The sequence below is a fragment of the Vigna umbellata genome, chromosome 1, assembly GCF_029865625.1.
Source record: "Vigna umbellata cultivar VRB3 chromosome 1, Vumbellata_1.0, whole genome shotgun sequence".
NCBI lineage: Eukaryota > Viridiplantae > Streptophyta > Magnoliopsida > Fabales > Fabaceae > Vigna > Vigna umbellata.
Genome location: NC_142165.1, coordinates 11,601,641 through 11,624,814, shown reverse-complemented (window position 1 = coordinate 11,624,814; position 23,174 = coordinate 11,601,641). Strand labels below are relative to the sequence as shown.

At 33.7% G+C, this 23,174-nt stretch overlaps 2 protein-coding genes, 1 long non-coding RNA gene and 1 pseudogene across 5 annotated transcripts in view; 1 reads left to right on the top strand and 3 right to left on the bottom strand.

Moving 5' to 3' along the window:
• The window catches only part of LOC124832866 (ARM repeat superfamily protein), a 35,988-nt gene extending 27,260 nt beyond the window's left edge, over nt 1-8,728 (bottom strand). Inside the window, exons 1-11 of the mRNA XM_088094876.1 lie at nt 8,473-8,728; nt 7,566-7,733; nt 7,243-7,332; nt 6,610-6,746; nt 6,121-6,211; nt 5,428-5,510; nt 5,192-5,298; nt 3,882-4,034; nt 2,963-3,027; nt 2,179-2,266; nt 2,014-2,092 (exon numbers count right to left, since the gene is read on the bottom strand). Coding sequence (XP_087951002.1) covers nt 2,014-2,092; nt 2,179-2,266; nt 2,963-3,027; nt 3,882-4,034; nt 5,192-5,298; nt 5,428-5,510; nt 6,121-6,211; nt 6,610-6,746; nt 7,243-7,332; nt 7,566-7,733; nt 8,473-8,658 — 1,247 coding nt within the window. The 5' untranslated portion in view covers nt 8,659-8,728. The remainder of the gene's footprint in view (nt 1-2,013; nt 2,093-2,178; nt 2,267-2,962; nt 3,028-3,881; nt 4,035-5,191; nt 5,299-5,427; nt 5,511-6,120; nt 6,212-6,609; nt 6,747-7,242; nt 7,333-7,565; nt 7,734-8,472) is intronic.
• A 2,251-nt stretch (nt 8,729-10,979) lies between these two features.
• ENODL18 (early nodulin-like protein 18) lies at nt 10,980-12,851 on the bottom strand. Its single transcript, XM_088094867.1, has 2 exons — nt 12,497-12,851; nt 10,980-11,660 (listed from the first exon to the last, which is right to left on the bottom strand). Exons 1-2 carry the CDS (start codon nt 12,705-12,707, stop codon nt 11,170-11,172), a joined length of 702 nt encoding a protein of 233 aa, XP_087950993.1. The 5' UTR covers nt 12,708-12,851; the 3' UTR covers nt 10,980-11,169.
• Nucleotides 12,852-13,706: 855 nt separating this feature from the next.
• LOC148204636 (bZIP transcription factor 44-like) lies at nt 13,707-15,224 on the top strand (annotated as a pseudogene).
• A 2,144-nt stretch (nt 15,225-17,368) lies between these two features.
• Nucleotides 17,369-22,627, bottom strand: LOC148204635 (uncharacterized). 3 transcript variants are annotated; one of them, XR_015780937.1, is made up of 5 exons: nt 22,235-22,625; nt 22,070-22,155; nt 18,547-18,622; nt 18,045-18,130; nt 17,369-17,663 (listed from the first exon to the last, which is right to left on the bottom strand). It is a non-coding gene; the product is annotated as an uncharacterized LOC148204635 (long non-coding RNA). The 3 variants fall into 3 exon arrangements; XR_015780936.1 differs by having other exon boundaries at nt 18,045-18,622; nt 22,235-22,627; XR_015780938.1 differs by lacking the exon at nt 18,045-18,130 and having other exon boundaries at nt 22,235-22,622.
• Nucleotides 22,628-23,174: the final 547 nt, after the last annotated feature.

The following is a 23,174-nucleotide window of genomic DNA, read 5'->3' as shown; positions in this document are numbered from 1 at the left end:
GTGTAAATACTAGGAGAAAGTATTATCATATGTGGACCTATTTTTACTTGTGTTATGAATTGGATTGTAATATTTAATGATTTACTTTGAGATATTTTCTTGTCATATTCTTTTAATGCATGCATATGTCCTATAAATATAGTCTTTCATATACTCATTACTCTTATGAGTCAAGTTAGAATCTTTCATCTCCCTTTCAATCCTCCAAAGAACCTCAACTTTGACAACATTGGTGCCAGGTAGACAAGGATCACATACATTATGGAAAAAAAATCTGATGAGCTAGATCTTGAAACATATTAAAAGAATGAAATAATAAGCTATAACTGCACCCCAAAGCCATTATTATCTTGCTATTATGAATAACTTTAAGCATTTAATCAATGCTTTTTTGATAAAAAAAATCCAATGAGCTAACAGTGAGAAGTCGTTTTCAAATCCCACACATTTTTACTCTTATTCAAATGCCAACTCGCTTTCTCTACAAAGCTGCTTCTTCCTTTTCTTTCCATCTGAAAAACTTTCCCCACAGTACCAAAACTCTTCACTTTCACTTTAAATTGATTTTTTTTTCTCAAATTTAGATGCATTTCTCATCTCTTGTCAAATAATATCGATATTTTCTTCAGTCCTTCATAACGGCATTGATCCATAGAACCAACAAAGGAAAAGTTGCCCATGATTCCACATTTTAGCAACCCACAATCATGTGATGTGAAATCATGAAACATTAGAATCAATGGAACCAGCAGATAGATCATAAAAGGGTGGAAGGAATGATGCGAGAATTGTCAACATGGAAAATGTCAAGGCTTTATCTATAAAAAATGGCTTTTGGGCAAAACCTATAGAAAACCTAAAAAAAAGTCACGTTTGTTTTACAGCTTCTTAAATGACCCATGCATGTTGTCAATTTTGCACAAAAAGGTCTTCTCCCTAGACTCCTCAACACTTCATCTACTCAAGGGCACTGGCTTCTCTTCTCTGCTAAGAAAACAGCACACACACAGCACGCATTTTTCTGCTCCTCAAACATTTTGATCCTCCCTCAGCCATGGGTATGTACTTTATCAGTCTTCTCTGCTCTCACAACACCACTCTGTTTCACTCATCTCTTCTGACTCACACTCCGTTTTCACTCATCACTTTTTCCTCTGTTTTCTGTGTTTTTAGGTCTCCATTTTCGCTTCTGCCCTCTCATAATGTATACTTTGTTACATCATCAACACAACTTCTAATGCATCTTCTGCCAAATTCATTGTACAGCTGTCAGTGACAGTGTGCTCATGGTGATACTAGGAAATTTCAAAGCAAATACTGTGAAAATGTCTTAACTGGAGGGGTTTATCACTTGAAGCACCACATGGCTGAGAAATCAAAAGGATGTATGGAGAAGGGAAAAAAAGAGATGTTTGGAATTGTTGTGGGTCTTCCACAGAGACTGATGAAAACAAGATTTAGATGTTGAGGATGATGATGCACAAACTGAAAAAGAAAAAGGACTTGAAGGAATGGGCAGCAATAGAAATATTTTCAAGATGGTAATTAGCTCATATGCCACAATTAATCAATTATTTAAGAAGTATCATAGAGAAACTGCTTGTAAAGACGTTGAAAGGATTTCTATGAAAATCCAATACCTTTTAATGTGTTAAGCAGCAAAGCATTTAGGAGAATGTTCGGTTCAGCTTTAAAACACGGCCCAGGATTTAAGCAACCTTCATACCAAGAGATCAAAGTAAACTATTTGAAGGAAGAGATTCAGGCAAAGAGAAGAACTTATTTTGGACTTATTTTAGTATGCTACATGGACACAATTAAGTGGCACAACTGTCACTCTCCTCTAGAGGGCATGAGAGCTACAGCCTACATGATTAGCCTTCCTAAAAATATATTGTATATAGTCCATTACTTTATTTCAAGTGTCCTTCACCATTCCACCCTACCAATGAAAAGGGAAAGATAAATATGAAAAAATGGTAAAAATTATGACCACAAGGAAGAAGTTTGAACCTGAAGAGGTGAGGCATGCGCTGTGCAAGCAATCCAATTGATTGAAAAGCATAAGTTTTGACCTCTCGTGCAGTGGCATCTGAGTCAATAATCGGAATTGAATTCAAAAAAAAAAGAAATGTTATTCAAATAACATTAAAAAGAACTTTCAAGTCTCCAGCAAACCTGCTTCAGAACTTGGATAATTGTCAAGGGACTTCATAATTCCACTCAAAATAACAGGACCCATTAACTTAAGCTGTTCGATTTTTGCCTGCACTTCCAGTTACAGATATTAGAGGTTGAGGAAACAAAAAGTTATACTGCATCAGTAAAGAACAATAAATTCATAGTGAAGTACAACCACTTTCCAAAAAGCTAATCAAAATATAGAAATACAACCCACACAGTAAAATTCATTTCAAACTGCAGATTCACCGCAAATTTTGAGCAGTATCTTCAACTTAACCATTTGCAAAAAAATGTCTCAGTAGGCATTTAAAATTATTTGAACTGAATCATTTAAAAAAAACACAAACGCTTCAAAATGGTATTAATGTCCATGTGTTGTGTCAGAAAATATTTTTATAACTTTTTATCTTTTATTTTTAAACTTTCATACCAATAAAGATGAAAACATCATGGTAACTAGATAAATGTAGCATTTTATTATATCTACGATGACTTTTGCAATTATACATGCTCTTTTTAAAACATCAATTCTCTTTCTTGATAAAAAAAATCTTCTGTTGTTTAATGCTAATTTTGCATTAAATTTATATTCTGCAATATTATAATCATAGCATAACCTTTAGCTTTAAAATTTGTCAGATCCTGTGCTAATGTCATAATATCCATGCCCCATGTTGCATCCATACTTTTGATTCTAAACATTTACTAGGAAAAGAGATTTTTATTCAATGGGTAAAATTTATGACGAAAAACAAAAGCCAAGTAACATTGCACTCACATGCTTAAATACCCACACAGTGAATTCCATCCCCAATTGCTTCAACCTTGATGTCGTACCATTCCCTGTTAAATTCAAGAATATGAAACACTAAAGATAAAGAATAAAAACAAAACAAGGAAAAAGATAGAGCAAACGAAAATCAGCTAAGAAAACCTAATTATTCATCCACACATGCTTGTGTGTCTGTCTCATTTTGACAAAAGAAGAACTCTGTTTTAAACTAAGGAAAGTTGGAAATTTTAAACGATATACATACAAGAGGAAAACTTCGTTAATATAAAAGAAGCATTATTTGTAATGAAAAAGATGTCCACTTGTTATTAAAATTTACCAATGAAGATTACAGTGCCTACAATCAGTACAAAGTTATAATCCATTCTCCCCCTCCAGCATTCATTCCATGATTTAGTTAAGCATACAACATTGTTGAAGATAAGAGAAATTGGGGCTTTTGTTGGCATGGTCCATGTTTGCACGGTATCATTGAATACATTGTTTGATCAAAGAAAAATATTATAACAAAAACAAATGTTATTTCAACACTTTTTTTTTTATTTTCGTCCTTAAGAATTTGCCCATTTGCATTTTCTATAAGCTTTCCTTCTTTGTAACAGAATCTATTTCAGCAACTTAAAGAATAGAAGAAGAAAAAAATCAAGCAACCTCAAAGAAAAGTGAGACAAATTCTAAGAAAATATATTCATATGTACAATAATCATACAAACTATATACGATGAAGCTGCAAATTCAAGTGCACAAGTATCATTACTATAGTGCATGTGCAAAATCTTAATTACACTGGCCAATTCTTAAGCAATCAACTTTGAAACAAAGGAATTACAAGTTTTCAGAACAACAAAAAAACATTAATTAGCAAATATAAGCTCAATCATTAAATAAAAGGATATTCTAGTACCATAAATGCAACCAAAAATGCACTGCAAGGTGGACGGGAAATTGTTTGCTGCTGCAATTGACCTGCAGAATATAGACATCAATTTTGCCTTTAAAGCATAACTTCCAGGACTAACTCTTGATTCTGAATCAGCATTTTCAACTCCAACGGTACCTACATTCAACATCAATAATGTATAAATATTGAAGAGCAAACAAAAAGAAATATATAAAACTTAAATTTGGTTTTGGATAAAATAGGGCAGAAAACTGAATTCGCTTTCAAGATACAAGAGTTCTCTCTGAAAATTGAAAATGAAAGTAAAGCAAATGGCAAACAATAAATGTCTAGTATTACTACCAAAATCATACAAACGCCACAATAGGCTACGACGTGGAAGAAGAAAACCACTAATATGATCAAAAATCACAATACTTATATCATATAAGTTTTCTATTTTTGGAGTAAATTAAAAAACTAGGAAACAAGAGTAGTAGAACAACCTCAAGTCTTTTAATGATTTAAAAAAATCATAACAGGGAACAAAAAGCAGTTTCTTGTTCATTTTTTTTCTCTATGCATTTTCAAATAGACTTGTTAGTATATAAAAAACTGGTATATTTAATTGAAAATTTTATTTTGACTACAAAATTCTTTTTTCTTATTTATTTTAATAAAAAATTGCCTCAGCATAGCAGTGATGTTGTTCTAACAAACCCAAAGGACTTCCGTTCACACAGTTTACAGCCCGAGTTGATGACACAACCCCAGGTTAAATACCTGTCTAATCTAAACAGAATATCAAACCAGTTAAAGGTTAGTTCCCAGGATATCCAATCAGGCTGGTCTGGGTCTAATAACACTGAGTATATGTTAAAGACCAACTCTACTTATTGAAGAAGCTGTTAGGCTGACGACTAAGAATGGTCTTATATTTATTACAGCTTCAAGCTAGAGCATATACATAGGCCATTTAGCCTGTTTAAATTGCACTTAATTATGAAAAATGGGATCAGCAAGTAATAAAGCATTGAAGATAACCAAGATGGCATCCGGTTCAAACATGAAGGATGCGCACAAAACATTTACAAGTAAACACATGACCTTAATTAAATGAAATGTGAAAAAATAAGAGGAAATTAGGCAGAACCTCTTTAAAATCAATTATACTCTCACGCATACACATTTAATTTATGTAAGAATCAAGCAGGATCATATTTTAAATTCAGGGGAAACAAAAAAAATATTTGCATATTATCATAAACAAATTGAAGAAAAAATAATTGACAAACATATTTCAGAACATGTTAACAAAATCTTTAATAGCATACCATTGAATAGCAAAAATAATCTGTTTATCAGATTTAAATCATCTAAATTAGCACCACTGGCCTTCTTCTTTAGAAGCTCCTCGCCTCTCTTAATAACAGGCTCTTCACTTGAGTCAATTGATCAAGAAACAGATGTGATTGTGATCATCCACAAATGAAACACCAAAAGCTATAAAGTCAGTAAGTTACAAGAAATTGTTATAAATAAATTCGGTAATATGGGAACTACAACGTACCAATCTACAGAGGCAGCAATATACAAAGGATAAACAAGCTCAGGAGCAAGCTCCATAGCTTGAATGACATTCAAAATACCCAACTGCAGCAACAAAGACCAAGATAAGACAGATTGCAGTAGCTTTCTGAGTAAATGCAAGATTGGACATGACATGCTTGTATGCTTTCAAACATACTGACATGTTAACCACTCTTTAAATGAAAATTTGAAGAGGTAATATATGCCAGAATAATATAGTTAATATGTAGTTGCTATGCTATCGTTTGCAGTAGTTAATGGCAGTTTATCAAGACAACTACACTAGCCCAGAATGTCAATTATGAAAGTTAGCTCCAGCTGTAACTTGTTAGTATTACAACCATCCAATATGACTGATATATAAATATCATATAATTAGTACAGCCAGAACCACACAATAATATAAGTTCTGATTCTCTAATTTGCTATGAATATTTTGTTTCTCTTCCTCTATTTCCTCCCAATCTTCATATTATAAGGTTAAAAAATCATCATATTATATTGAGTGATTGATTCTTCAATTATGTTTCTTCTGACAGGAGAATAAACGTGAACGATAATAATAGATAGCAGTTGAGTTATCAGATTTTAGTAGTAAAACAACACAATCAACATGTGATATTTGACCTTCTCATGCCAAGACAATATTAAAACCATTACATGATTATCTTACCTTTCTTTGTAAAATTTCATGACTTTGCAACTGTTGTTTCCCTGTAACACGATTAACTTGCGCTATCGAAAGCCCAGGAGGGAATCCACCACTGCAACAAAATAAAATCTAAAAAGAGTTCTACAGAGAGAAAGTTTGCCAATCTTTATGCAAATCAAACTGAGTTTTCACTTTTCTATTCATAGATTCAGATTCTGAGCATTCTGATTCTTATGCATACATTATTTTAATTTGTTCAACTAACTCACAACTTACTGACAGTAACAGCAATTACCAACTAACATTCTGATAGAAGACCTGACTTAGGACATTTCAGATTACAATTTACAACGAACAGAAACTAGTAAAGGCAAATGCACATAAAAAGAGGTACACATTATATACTCTACCAAAATGTCATTCAATTGAGATAAGAATGAAACAAATTAATTCATGTCAGAACAAATTCAAATACCATAAGCTCCTTTTAGCAGAAAGTTAGTTACATACCTTTGAGAGACCCGCTGGTACAATATTGTATGAAGACAAAACTCAATAAACAGCTCCCTATCTTGAGGGTTTTTCACTTTTTTATACTTTGCTGCAACTTCCTCACAAATTTTACCAGAGTGGCATTCTCCAATTACCTAGAAAGAAGCAGATATCCATTGGTAGTCCAAGAAATAACAGAGGATGACCCTTGCTATTCTATAACATAGTAAAAAGAAAAATAAAAAGCAACTAAGATATATAAATAATGAAAATAGAGCAAGAAAGTTTCATTTAAAAAAATAATGCTGGAAAGAAGCCCATGGATCCAAGAAATTCAAGTGCTCTTAATGGTTGTAATGGACCCCTTCTTCCCACTAAAAGATCCCTTTTTTTGAATTCCCAAGTTTAGAATTTACATCTAATTTTCCTTATATATCCTTTCCAATTCCCTAGAAAGAAAACGCAAAACTGAAGCCTTTCATAGATAGAATAAGGAGAAAAGTGTCCCAATGCACTGATATAATGACACCAACTCAAATAATGTGTACCGATACTGAAAAATAGCGATGAAAAACTCTTCCCCAACTGTAATGAAAAATTATAACCATCACAGTTAAGATTTGGGAAAAGTCCAATAGTGCGTGTTGATACCTTAACAATGATTCTAAGAATAATTTCCTGATGTTGAAGTGGAAGTTTTGAGATGTTCATCAAGAGATCAGGAGCCAGATCTTCCTTTTCCTATTTGAAAAGCAGGGGGCATCAGATAGTCTCCACATTAAGCAATCAACAGCAGAAAACAATATTTAAGAATCCCAAACCAATCAATTTGACTATTTATCCAGTAATGAAACATTATTTACTTCTGAAAATTCAACCAGGTTCAAAAAAGGAATCATCAGCATCAAAATTCACATTAAAGCCAGAAAAATAATATCAACAAACAGGTACTTCCGATATAAAAAATAAGAGACCTTTGCATTAACACGCTGAAATGCCATCTCTATGTACACAATGCAAAAATTCCTTATGATAGGGACAGCACTAGAACCCGAATACAACTTCCACAGGTCAGACAAAGGTAAACCAATTTGAGGCTGTAGCTTAACTCTCTTGTTCACGTGACTCAAAATCTCAAGCACCTGTCAGAAAAACAAGTCAACAATTGTGAAACATTTGCCAAATCGCTTCACAAACTTATATCAAAAAGAGGACAAAATATACCGTCCAAAACCGGTATACATGTACACGAACTAAAGTGCTAAATGTGATCTCACCATGCCAAAGCAAAAAGTACTCTTAGTAAACACCAACAGCTTCTTCTGCTGATTCGTACAGCAGAGAAGAGATATTTCATCTAGCCGATAAAGTTCGCACAGAAAAAACATACTATACTTCATAAATTTACATCAAAGAGATCAAAATAGACCGTACAAAACTGATGTTCATGTAGGCAAACTCCTCGCTGTCCTTACAAGTGCGATTCACTCGTACTATGCCAAAGCAAAATCACTCTTAGAAAACAGCAGTGGTTTATGTCAGTTAACTCAACACTAGCAACAACTAAGAAGAAACATTTCAATATTCCTGTAGACGATAACGTTTGCAGAGTAAAAATACAATCAATTTCCGCGTTCGCGGTTTTATTTGGAAACGGAAGGTAAGCTACAAACGGTGCTGTGCATGTACGCAAAATGTTCCTTATTCTTAAAAGTGCAATACAATCTCACCACCCTAAAGGAAAACTACTTTCACTGAACAGCAATAAGCTCCTATCCGTACACTCAGCAATTTCGACAACAGATAGATGTTTCAATTTTCAATTTACGCATTCATAGTTTGATTTAGAAATAGCGTAATTGAAATTTGGCGGTGGAGAACCTTTTTGCGAACAGCGGGGGATTGCGAAGAGAGGGAGGAGATGCAGAGAGGGAGAAGCTTCGCGAGCAACGGTTCAAGCTTGGAATCGTCGCACAGAGCCAAACGAGTCAGCATCCGATCCAGCATTTCCTCTACCTCCGCGTCGGACTTCGCCGGCAACGAAGACGATGATGATGGTTGCGCCATTTTTTCCCTCTTTCTTCGATTCGTTTCTTCACAAACAAACTCAAACTCTTTGTGCCCAGCGCAAGTTAATAAATATGAATTAGGAAATGACGCTGCTTGCGCTCCACGACTGCTTTGACTCTTTGTTCGAGCTGGTCTCTCCTTAACCAATTGCTTCCTGCACCCAGCTTTTCTCTACATGCACCGCCAAATATTTTGAAATGACAACATTGTCCTTCCGAGTTTATCTGATTTTGGGGTTACACCTGTCTTTCTATGGTTGAACTTTTTGGTGAGATGGTGGTGCTGGAGCACAGGTGCAATGCTGATTGATTATGTTACATTTATCTTTTTTTTTATTGTCTAGAAAAATTCTTGTTGAAAATGGTAGAAACTCTGTTCAAAAATTCTTTGGATCATGAATTTCGGAACTTCAAATTCAGAAGTTCATCAATAATCGTTCTGAAAGTTTGGAAACGTTCTTACAAAAGAATTATTCTGGAATTCGTGAGTGTTAGTTTGATAAGGCACAAAACTTGTTTTCCCCGTGATAAGTTAACAAAAAATCATACGCTGGTCTGGGACCACGACTATTATAACAAGTTATGAAATGAAACGGACACATTTTCTATAAAAATGTTGTGGATGGAGTTCATTATTGTGACAATTAACAACGGATGAAATAATAGAAAGAAATTGTATTGATACCTTTCACAATAAATGACGTAAATTATATATTTTTATAATTATTTTCATACATTAAAAATGTTATATATATATATATATATATATATATATATATATATATATATATTTTGTAGGATAAAATTTGTATGCTTATTAATATTATTATTTAACACAACCAAAAATAAACAATAACATTGGTTTAAATCCTAACGTGTCATTTTTTATTAATTTTACTGGCTCAAGTGTTATAATGATAAAATTATGATGTGCAATTCTTCATCCAAATTACGGTTTTAATGTAGAAAGGATTCTTGCGCCGCGAGGACATGGAGAAGGTTTTCTGGTGACGAGTAGTTTTATTTTGATGGCGAATTACATAGTTGGGTTTTATAGTCTTTTCCTTTTTTGTAGGTTGAATAAGTTAATAAGAACGCGATTTCTTATTAGTTTCAATTTGCAGGTGATTTTTGGAGCGTGATGGAAAGGTCATGGTGACGCGATTAAACTCGCTATGAAGGAGGATTGTGCAAGGATTTCATACTAGGGTTTCGTTTTCTCTACAGGTTAGAGCGTGATTTGGGTTTTATTGGTGATTAACGACAAGGTTGATGGTTTTGCGGTAAGGAGCTTGCAAACTTGCAAGGTTTCAATTTGCTCCGTGGCCATTGCGGTTGCGCGATTCCCACAATTTGGTTTTTGCAAGTTTGCGAAGAAGATGATTCAAGGTGGAAGAAGAACGAAGACACAAGACCATGATAACACTTCTCTAGTTCACGTCTTGGTTTCAATTTGGGGTTTTTTGTGAAAGATGGTGCTCACGGCAGTGATCCACATCAACATATTTTGACGTGGTTTCTTACCATTTAGCATAAATGGGTAGTTTCTTACCATTTAAAATAAATGGGTGGTTTCTTACCATTTAATAGAAATTAATTAATTGTTACTAATTTACAAAATTTATTTATGATCCAATTAAGATAATTTTAAACATCGAATTAAAATTCTTCAACAAATATGAAGAAGAAAAAACCTAATAACATTTTTATTGTAATTTTTTATTACGAAAAAGAAATTTTAACATATATTTCATTTATAACATTTTGACATAACACATATAATATGTCAAAATGTGAAAATAACTGTATTAACATATCATTATCTTCTTTTATAAAAAACATAATCAAACATTCTGTATGAATTTAACCCTTAAAATTTTAATCTAGAAATATTATCAGAGGTTAGCAATTTCATGTTTACTGGGACTTGGGAATTTATTTTTAGTAAAATAACCAGAAATATTATTCAATTCATTTTTATTCTATAGAGAACATTGTAATCCGTGAAAAAAAGTGGAAAGTAATTCTTAAATTTTATACATAGTTTTATTTTAATTCATACATTTTATTTTAATTATTTAAAATTTAAAATATTTACATAAATGCTAAAATTCAACTAAACACAAATAATATATTGCTGAAAATATAGTATCATCATACCTTAAAACAAGTCTCTTTGAGAGTGGAACATAACAAATATTTATTTATCAAATATGATTTAAAAAGTGTACACATCTATCATCAAATTATAAGAAAACTCCATATTTTTAATAAACAGATATAAATATTTACTCAGAACAGATTTTTTAACAGCACTCAGAAACCAAACATAATAAAGGATATAATTATATCATTATTTTAGTTTACAAATAATATATGGTATATCCTACCTAGCAATTCAATCTCTCACAATCCCACTATGTCACTCATGAAAGAAAAAAATAGATAAAAAATAATAACGACATATACCTATAATTAAAAAAATAACTATAAAATAAATATCGACTCATCAAAGGAAAAAAAGTAGCATTCCTAAAAGGACAAGGTGAAGTTGTGCAGACAGTGAAACTGAGAAAGAAGTAGAGTTTTGTTTGTCACTAGCTTTGTCGTCATCACTTTCTTCTGTTTTGGGATGGTTGAAGTTGGAAGGGACAATGGTGTCTGGTGCTGAATCATCATCTCCAGCAACAGCATTAGCAGGAGAGGGGGCATCTTCTGGGGCTTTCAGACTTTTGGGCAGCCCTTCTCCATAGGTCACATTTATTTGGAAATGTTGTCCACTCCTGCACTGATCACCGTCATAATCACCAGAAAAAAAGTACGTTTTGCCCTCCTTCATCAGAGGAATCGCCACCGTCACAGGATGTGTTTGGGTGTTGGATGGATCAGATGCTGACCACTGGGTTGTGTCTTTGTCTTGAGCATCATCGTAATCACATTCCTTGTATGTTGTAAAGTTGTATGTCTGAACCACAGAGTGGTTAGTGTCTGTGTTGAAAACTACAAGAACAACACCCACAAGTCAAAAGTGTTTAGCACTTAGGTGAGACTATAATATCATAAATATTCATACCAAACTGCCAACACCTACATGTTCAAAGAATTCAATAGGCTATGAATTGTCGGCAACTGTAAAAAATTGGCATGATCTGTTATTCAAAAAAAGGACCTACTTTTCAGCCCAAGTTACTGATGTGGAAATGGCTTATTGTATGTTTGTTTGCCACAATTCTATGTTTCTTTCAAATGATAGCTTAATCATAGCCAGTGTAGTGGTTAGCTTTAAAGCAAGTCTCTTTCCACTCATAATATCATCGTTAAATGTTTACATTAAAGAAAAACTAGTGGCCGAACTCAATAAGAGTATAAAAAGAGAATGTTCGTACCAAAAGAAAGGAATAAGAAAAAGTAATTGTCAAGTAGTCATTTTGGGTATCGGATTTTCCTCTTTCCCCATTTACCCCAAACGAGACAAATGGTAACTAACAGTAATATTTCGTTGTTAGCTCTTTTGGCAAATTAAGAGTGAATGAATACTTGATTTGTGACTAAAGGTTGTGGATCGCGACAGACTCCATGAAAATACCACTAAGAGTGCTTCCAATTTAAGCCTAACTTTTCTAAATCTACCGACACTAATATATTAGTATGTGCTGCAGATGAAACATACAATAATTGAAGCCAATCTAATTTCTGTGTCAGTCAGATATACATGATAAGTATATATACAGCATCTTCTGATTTAAATCTGATTAGATATCATAGTTGTGAAATAAAAATTAGAGATGAAGTGAAAGAATTGAAGTAAGGAGAAAAAGCAGATGTGAGAAACATACTGAGGAAATCTCCTAAGGTGAATTTTTTAGTGTCAGCCCACTTCTGATAATTGACCTTGGAGTTTTGAGTGTTGTCAAACCAGCCTAAGGAGTCTCCGACTGTGTAATTCTTGTAAGCATGAGCAGATCCTAAGAGAGAGAGGAAAAGGAGAAGAGAAGAGAGAATTGATGACATAAGATGAAAAGAGGTTCTTCCTCTTCCCTGTTTCATTGTTCTTGGGGTTTGTGAAGGTGCAGGAAGCACAGAAAAACTGGCCTTTTATGAGTGGGTGGTGGCTTCAGAGAAAGGGAATGTGGGATTCTTGTGCTGCCAGCTATGTACAGATTATGAACTTCTCTCCTTTTCTGCTTAATTACTAAAATACTAACTGCTCCATGTTGCTCCAATTATTTGTGTCAGACAAGTTTAGTTCTTTTCTTTACACTTTCTTTTTCAGTTACACTTCATTTATATTTCTTTTTAACAGGATATCATCATATTTGCATCATAAACTATTTTTTTAAAATAGTTAAATATAATTTTATTTTTTAAATTTGAATACAAAATTAAAATACTTGATATATTTTTATCTTTAGAATCATATTTTGATTAACTTTTATCCTTTTCAAACACACATTTTAATTAAAAATGTTGAAAACATTTACAAGATTAATTTATAATATATAATAAGTATAAATTTTATCTTAAAAATTAATTTTTTAAATTGTATTAGACTTAAATTTCTTTTTTAATATAGTATTAAAAACTTTTTAAATTTTTACGATCAAATTACATAAAAAAGTAAATAAATTTTAGTTTTGGATCAAAGTATAAAATTTTAAAATATATTTATTTAAGATTTTATTAAATATATGAATCGCTGTAATTTTTTCCACTGAATAATCATAAAATTAAAATAATTAACAAAATATATTTTATTGCAATTTGTAATAATTATTTTAAGAATAATTTTAAATATTATAGTTAAACCTATTTTGATTCGAATTCCAAAGCCTAAGAAGTTCCCATGGAAAGGGGAAAATAAAATGTGACGGTAGTTTGAGTTTCATCATCACTGAGTTGCATAGATTCCTAACAAACATAGCCATGTGATAGGTGACACGTGGAAGGAGGCAAGACGGTGGGTGGGTGAAACATCTTGGTTACGTGTCTGCTTCGTTTTGAACATGGATTTTATTATGTTTTAGAATACCAAGGAATAAAAGGGAAACCTACTGCTATTCATAATCGTTCATATCTTATCTTCTTTCTTCCCGACACAATTCTATATTAATTTTCCAATTAATTTTATTTTTAAGAGTGAGAGAAACCAATAATCTTTGAATATAGAAACATTCAAAACAAACTAAATTAATACTCGATTATTTTCTGAATCACTTCATTATTGCATTCACCTTTTCATTTTCTTCATGACCACGTGATATATTAGTTAAGACATTTCAGGTACATAGATAGTGATAGATAAAATTTGGTTTAATGTCTCGGTAGGTCCTTATTTTCGGCGTGAATCTCAAATAGGTTCTTTTTCTTTTCGGCGTCTCAATTGGGTCCTTTTTTGTGTAAAATTGTAGCAATTAGGGGTCTGCAACAAACGACCGTTTAATTGTTTGTTAGGTGGCATGAACAGTGTTTTCAGTTATCATAGGTGGAACATAGGTGGAATTAAAAAAGAGTTTCCTCGCGCCACGTCAGTCCTATCATCTTCCACCCACTGAAACCCTAACCCTAGCCGCCACTGCCGTTCCGCTTCCGCCGCTCCCGCCAATGCCGCAAGTCGTCGCCACAGCCAGAAAATCATCTCCTTCCTTTCTCGCCGGCGCATCAACGGACCACCACGGTGCCTCAACCAAGACCGCCGCCACCTTCCTTCTCCTTCGCGCAAGGGTTTGAAGCCACCACGACCGCCGTCTGCGAGTTCGTCTTCGCATCACCAACATCTCGCCGCCGTCGCACAAAGTCACCGTCCTCTTCTCCACCACCATCAACCACGCCAGCCGCCGCGACACCACTCTTCTCACACGCAAATCATCGAACACGCACCAGCCACCGCAACCTTCATCGCGCCTCTCCTCCATTGACGAAAGCTTGGCACAACCATCTTCATCTTCTCCATTCTCGGAACCCAATCGCACCTTCATCTCGGATCATCACCTCGCGATCTTCACCAACCATGCCGCGACCACCACTAACCTCCCTCACCTCGCGAGCTTCCTCGCCGTTGCCCAACCTCCATGGCAGCCATCACACGCCACCGCACCTTCCCGCTCTACAATCGAACCTGCATAAAAACCAGACCTGCAAAGAAGAACCCAACAATCACAAATCGCGCACTGTTAGGCGCAGGACCCATGGCTTCCTCAAGCGGAACATGTTCGGGTTCATCCTCTCTGCTTCAGAGATCGGGTTCTGAGGAGGACTTGCAAGCATTAATGGATCAGAGAAAGAGGAAGAGAATGACATCGAATCGCGAATCTGCACAGCGATCTCGCATGAGGAAGGAGAAGCACTTGGACGATCTGGTTACCCAAGTGGCTCAGCTGAGAAAGGAGAATCAGCAGATACTCACCACCGAACGAGATCATCGGTTAGAGTCTCTGAACGAGATCATCGAACTCTGATTGTGTGTGAGAAGGAGAGGGGAAGATGAAGTGGAAATTCCCACTGTGCCCTTTCTCTAAAGCTGATTTAACGTCATAGTTTTTAATACAAAACTCTTTTTTAATTCCACCTATGATTACTGAAAATACTGACCATGCCACGTAATAAACAATTAAACGCCGTTTGTCCAATTTGACGGTAGGCCTTTAATTGTTACAATTTTACAAAAATGGGGACCCAATTGAGACGCCGAAAAGAAGAGGGACCTATTTGAGATTCACGCCGAAAATAGGGACCTACCGAGACATTAAACCATAAAATTTTAAAAGTTATGAATATTATAACAAATCTCTAGCGAATTATACTTTTGCAGTGTACATGATTATTTTTTCAATAGAGCAATAAAAGGTACAAGTACTCGAGTTTGACTTTGCGTTTAGCTAATACATATACTTCATTTAATCGTATAATTATCCAATTAATATTAGATTGCATAATCCAAACGGTTTTATAAGAACATTCTCAATTTTTCCAAGATTAAATGATTGTAACTACATAACAATTACATTTAATATTTCTAATTTATAACAAAATATGATTATTTTAATTAAATCATAATCAAGTTATCACTAATTGCAAATTTATTTTAAAATTTATAAATATTAAGATAAAGAGATAGACCATGATATTTAATACACATTAATTATTAAAATTGTGAACTTTTTATTGATTTTGATATTGAGATGTCTTCTGGAAGTGATTTTCAATTTTAATTACACAGATAATTAGAACAAACGGCAAAATGAAAATAAACATTTGGACGTTCAAAACATTCACAGTATCTTGACACATTGACCTCCATGACCGAAACAATTTTGAAAGTGATAATGTTCAAACCATATGTAATTTTTTAAGGATTATTATTTAACTAAAAAAGTTAGATTGTTTTTTACGAAAAAATAATTATATATATATGGTGTATAAAAATAAATTTATTTCTTAAGTGCGTAATTAAATGTATAAAAACTGTTTCACGTGTATAATTAATGTTGAAGCTAATACAAACGAAAGTTCACGACCGACCAATTTAAGTATAGTTAAAATCAAAGTACTAATAATAGTTAAAATCGTTTAAATTTAATATAGGGCATATTAAAATGCGACAGGACATTGATTTTAAAAGATCTAAAAATGTCGAGAGCAAACGACACGGTGTATACCTATCCTAATAAATTTTGTTTATGTATAGTTAAACCTGTACATATGTATATGTTTTGAAATAGGGTTTTTTTTCTTAAAACTAAGTGTAGAAATAGGAAAAACTGATAAATTTTAAAAATACATATATATCATACTTAATTTAAAAAATTAGATATTACATATTCATTCATGTTAATAAGCTATCAATATAAGAATTATTATAAAAATAATAAGAGATTTGAATAATACTAACATATATTCCTTAGTTATTCCTAATTACTTATATCTTTCCCATTTCTATTTTTTACTCATTGAAAAACTTATATTATCACATTAAAAGAGACTAGATGCACTGACCGTAAATATCAATATTGCAACTCTAATAATCCTTTTTTTTTATGGAAGTTAAACTGGATATTGTTGAATATTATTAAAAATATATTAAGTTTACAATATGCAATTTAAAGTTAATTAACATTTCATATCTTAATGTTTTATTGTAACGTAACTTAAAATGTAAATAAATTTCGACTATTAAATTATACTTGCAAATAAAATTTCAAATCATCAAAATTATTCAGAAAAAATACGATCCAACAATTAGATAATTAAATTAAGGTTCAATGGACGGCTAATGTTACAAAAGTTTAATCTGATCATTCCTCTTGTTTTGTCATAGGTGTTAGTTTCCTTCTGTATAATGTCTACCGAATCTCCATATCCACATTTATATTCTCATAATACATATTATAGTAGCAAATACTTTAATATACATAAACTTTTTACATTAATTTATATCATCTTTCTTTATTTTTTCTTTTTCTTTTAAAAATATAAAAGTGCATTTTTTATAATTATTTTATTTTTATAATATATGTTAAAACATGTCATTTTATCATTTCTTATAATAAAAGTTCTTTTTTTTTGTCCGCAAGTTTTTTGTATCAAAGGATTTAAGTATAATATTACAACATTCTAAACTCTTACGTGTAGTTGAAAGAGTTATGCAGAGCATCACATGCTTTTACAAATGAATCCATATGATCAGTTGTAAGTGTTACATCTCCAAAATATACGGCATACATATCATCAATTTATAATATTGAAAAACAGTTAGAAATATATAATAAAATATTGAGATTATAGTCATCTTTAAAATGCTAGGAAGTTAAAGCTTGAAGTATCAGAGTCTTCCAACATACCAAGGGTTTTACATATTAAAGTTTTTCAAAATACATAAGTTAAAATAAGGAAATCCTAATGAAACTAGGATTCAGCGTCATCTTTCTAGGGGCACCTCCTCGACATCTGCTCTCATCCAAGTGGATGATCATTGCAAGAAGAAATACACACAAACATAGCACGACACTACAAGAAAAAAGTGTATTACATACAGCAAAAATCCGTATATAAGACCCAAAATCCGTATATAATACGTATTTATATACGGATTATATACGGACAAAAATCCGTATATAATACCGTCGTAGCTAGGTTTATATACGGATTTATCCGTATATAACTTATATACGGATTTATCCGTATATAAGTTATATACGGATAAATCCGTATATAAGTTATATACGGATAAATCCGTATATAATTTCCGTATATAAGTTATATACGGATAAATCCGTATATAATTTCCGTATATAAGTTATATACGGATAAATCCGTATATAACTTATATATGGAAATTATATACGGATAAATCCGTATATAATGGTTCAATAAGAGGTAAATAAATACCCTGTATATAGTTGTTCCCCATGCACAATATACAAGATGTCAGGAAAATAATGAGTAACTTCCAATTGGTACCAAAAGGCACCATTCTGTTCCAGAATACCAGAATATTAGACATTTATGCTTGATATAAAATAGTTAGAATAATTAAATATACATGACAAATTTAAGAACATAGGCATCTTACTATTATTATTTTCTCTTCAGTTTTTTGTTATCTTTCATTCAAAACCAATAAAACTAAATATTAAAGCATTTTAGATACAAAAGACGCCACTATAATAAGAGACGTGCAGCCTTCTACCACTGTCATGTTGATTGATTCTAAACTCAATTTTCAAGATGATAAAATGATAATTTAAAATAATAAAAAAATAGTGGAGGAACAAGAAAAACAGAATAAGCAAAACAGAACAAGCAAATGAACAAGATCAACAGCAACAAAAACTACTATTTAGTACAACAAAAACTACTATTTAGTACAACAAAAACTACTATTTAATACCTGAAAGAGTTGAAACTGTTTTCAAGGCCTTCTGCTTTTCCTTGTCATCATGCAAATCCAACTTGAGTACAAACTTCTGTAACCAAAATTATAAATTGTTTCAACCCATATTCTATTATAATGAATCACTAAAAGAATGTTTCCAGAACAAACAAAAATAAATGTGAAACACTTGAAACAAAAGTTTTTGTACCAACCAAAAGCTTATTATACATAAGAAAACATGTGATCTAAAAACCAGACCCAGATTTCCAAACTAAATTCAAAACTAGGATTCTGATGAAGAAAGTATCAAAAATCATTAAAGGTCACCCAAATTTTTTTGTGACCAATACTTATGGAAACCAAGAATCTTATGGAAGGTTTTAGATGTAAATTATAGTTACTTTTGTTAATTTCATTGACAACAGAATTTATAGGAAGCATCCCTGTTTTAGTGCAATTTAAGCATGAAAAAAATTTCAGTTTCTTCAAAAAGACACAATGTACTTGCAATTTAATGATGAAATTATAGGTAGTGCTTCCACTCTATATTAAGAATCCAAGTTAGAGTTAAAAGTCTCACATTTAATATAAATGAAAAAGTTAGGTAGTATATAAGAAAAACAAGATCTACAAAATTTAAATCTTAAAAGTTTTATGACAGAAGTGGTGTCAGATATCTTGTATAAATAACTCATACTTCTGAGGTATTCAATCTTTCCAGTTCGTCCCCTTAAAAAGGAATACAAGAAGCAGCACCGTACACTGCACTCATTTGCTTAGGAGGAGGTGGTTTTATTTTTGGGAAAGAAAGTGATTCATTGCTGGAAGAAAAAGATAACGGTCCACAATTGAGAATAAAAAAAGGGAATGAAAATGCTTCATGGGCTACATGTGAAAGAAATAGCAAGTCATTCAGTCCTTTCTCTTAGCCAAAAATCAATAGTTTCAACCTCATTGTGTAAGAGAATAAAAGGGCTACTACAAGGCTAATTTTGTTTTTTCTATTTAGAGAAAGATGTAATTCTTTAAAGTGCTTTTGGTAAAATCCAATTTAATAGGAGAATACAACAAAAAATTTAATGAAAATCACATGACTTTTATATAGCATGAAGATTGGAGAATGTTTCTTTGGTTTTGGAAGAATGAGCGTGAATGCTGAATGGAATTAGGGGACCACGTTCAAAGCACATTCTCATACTAAAGAAGCATTTATCATAAAAAAGAGAGGGACCACTTCCAAAGTGCAGCCCACGGTTTTGTATACACTAAGTCCCCATAAAAAATTCATTTTCAAATAGCAAACATTTAAGTTGAAAGCAAAGAAGGGGCCACCACATTTGAAGAAGCAAATCACGTCCATGCAAAGGAACACATGGCCCCCTTCTTCTTTGTCATTGAATAAATTTTTACAAAATGCTAAAGGAAAGGCAACCATCTCACGGCCACATGGAGGAGTGCCAAATGAAGTCTGCAGAATTTTCTCCCACTCCACACAAAGCACACGGACATTCTCAAAATAATGAGACACCATGTCCCCACCAGCACTCATTCAATTTGAAGAAGAGGCACATTTTATTGGGGCTGGACATTTTGGAAGAAACACTTCTCGGTCCAGCAGTGAAGGAAGGAGCACGTCTAACTCACATCTAAGGGAAGTGGCTCACGGTTTTTACAACACCAGCAGCAACACAAGGTGCTAGAAGCATAGACACTCACGGAAATCCAGCTATCTCTGCATCCAGCAACGCTCCATGGCAGCACCACCAACACCATCATCACACAGCCACCTTCACGGTACCAGCAAAGGAAAAGAAAAGGAGGTGTGTTTAGCTTTGGAAAGGCATGGCAGCAGCTTACATCTTAGGGGCTGGACGCGTGAGGATGTGACAGCTGAATGGAGAAAGGGAATGATGAGAGTTTAGAAGCATCCAGTAGCGTGAAAAGGGGATGGACGTTAGAAGAGAATGGAGAAATGTCATGGTCTTGAGTAGCTGACGCAACCAGCAGCCCCTATGCAGTAAGCAGCGTTCACATAGCACACTGGATGCAAGAAGTGTGCTTGGCTTTGGAAAGGAAAACAGCAAAACAGCAGCTGCAATGTCATTGAAAGAAGAGAGGAGCTCATGGTTTTCACTTTGGCTTGATGCAGAATTTTTAACATGATTTTCCACTCAAAGCTCACGGTTTTGAGGCATGGTGCAGCAGCTACTCCAGTTGAGAAAGGTGCTCCACGGTCTTGGTCTTGGAGAAGGATGTGCGTGAAGCAACAAAATGAAGAAGAGCTGGTATGTGGAAGCAGTGAACGGTGATGGCTTGGCAAATCTCACGGTCCAAGCAAAGAAGAAGAAGCAAACCGAGAGGAAGAATGATGTCTCGGCAAACAAGAGAAGCAAACGGAGAGGAAGAATGATGTCTCGGCAATGAACAGCTGCAGCCACATCCAAGAGCATCACGTCCAGCTGATATTGAAAAGAAGCACATGGAAAGAAGCATAGTTGTTGGCTGGATAAGTGAAGAAGAAGAGAACGGTGCAGCAGCTTGGAATGGGAGCCATGAAAACCATTTCCGTGAAAGAAGAAGTGGGTGCAACGTAATTTCAGATCTAATAACGATCATAACATGTCAAATGGATTACTTCTTATGCTACCACTTTCCTTTATAAACAGAGTTTCAGCCACTTGCATATGCATTTCTACGTACTATTCACATTACACTTTCTAAACCAAATATTAACTATCAAAGTGCCCTTCTACAGGACCTTCCTCTCCCTCCACAACAACACACTTTCTAAACAGAATATTGTGTATGAAGTAAAAGGAAGTTTTGGCAACAGTTTCCGAGAGTAAATGAAACACTTTCACTTAATCTTAGTAAGAAGGGAAAATATTTCGAAAATGTTCTTCCACATGAGGCATCTTATGCGCAGTTTCGGGGAATGATTCACATCACATGCTAGACTAATTGGTGATCACTCAGATTCCAGCATAACATATTCATTACTCCATTTATATGTATTAACCAAATTGAGTTGAGTATCATTAATGCCCTTAAAAACAGTTTATTTATTAATCACAGAGCTTACTGTGATAAAAATATCTCTAACATATCGTGCTACCCTCATACTTATATCATTTTCAATTCAGTAATAATTTGCTAACAAGACCAAAACTTACGAAAGGCACCATGTCTTGCGGTGTTCATGAAATTTTGAAAGGAAACAATAGTGTTGTCTTAGAGGTAGGCACTAGCTAGCTAGGAGAATGGAAGCTTTAAATTCACAGGTTGGCAAAAGAGAAAAGAAAATGCAAAATTTTTCTTAGGAATTAATGCTCCTCACTGTTGGTGGGGTGTCACAGTTCACAAATACATATTCGACAGCATATAAAAATATATTATGCAGGAGAAGAAATCAAAGGGTAATTTATAAGGAGTGCTAAATAATCTAGAGTTGGAAATAGACGGTCATCATGAGAAGACAATACCCATTTTCAATTATATCAATTAAACACAAACCCAAGTCTAATGAATTAATACCTACCAGGTGCAGAAGGCAATTGGAGCTCCACCTTATCTCTTCCAACGGGAACAAACCAACCTAGGGTTTCAAAATTTGGGATTTCCAACCTCCAAACAAACAAGAACAATAATGGGTCAATATAACATTATAGATACTATGAAAATGAAGCAAATTTGGATTACTTACCAGATGAAGGTTTCAAGTAACCACGGAGGTCGTCCTACAGTGTTTGCTGAAGGAGATTGTTTCCGCAGGCAACGACGCACAACCACATTTAGGGAAAACGCTTCCAATCCCTTTAGTGTGTTCGATAGAAGAGCCTTTCACTGCGTTCGACAGAGGAGACTTCAAGTTAGGCTTCGAGAGAGGTTCAACGACGGAGAAGGTTGCAGTAGCATAGAGAAGAACGCTCCATGAGGAAGAATAAGCCTCGTTGAGGGAGAAGGTTGCAGTGAGTAAGGAAGATTAATGACGAGAAGGAGGCATAGGTAGTAGTGGAGAAGGACGAATAGCTAGGGCTCGAGAAGGGATAAAACTTGGCTCGAGGGAGGGAGGGAGAAAAGTGATACAAGAGTCAGGTTCTATATTATTTAGTTTTATTTTTAATTATTAATTATCTCCATATCCGTATATAAAATCAGCGGGTAAATATTTTATCAACTTACATACGGTCTTACATACGGATTTATCCCTGGAAAAGTTTCCGCTTCCACGCGCCAATGTTACCCACCGATATTATATACGGATAATCCGTATATAAAATTTTACCCCATTATATACGGATTTTTCCGTATGTACGGCTATTCCACAAATCCGTATATAACATCCGTATATAACATTCCTATTATATACGGATGAAAATCCGTATATAATAATCTGTATATAATTGCCATTTTTCTTGTAGTGCGAACACAAACAAGCAAGGGTGAGCTAATTATATAAAAAAAACATACAATTAACAGTATATAACATACTAGGGTAACTCCAATCAAAGCAGTTTAAAACATACATCCTAACATGTTGAATACTAGACTTGACTCGTCCGGACTTTAGAATGATAGTTGAGCCATGGCGGGTCTTGCACTCGTGGTGGCTTATGAAACTTGGGTTCCCCACCCTACCACAC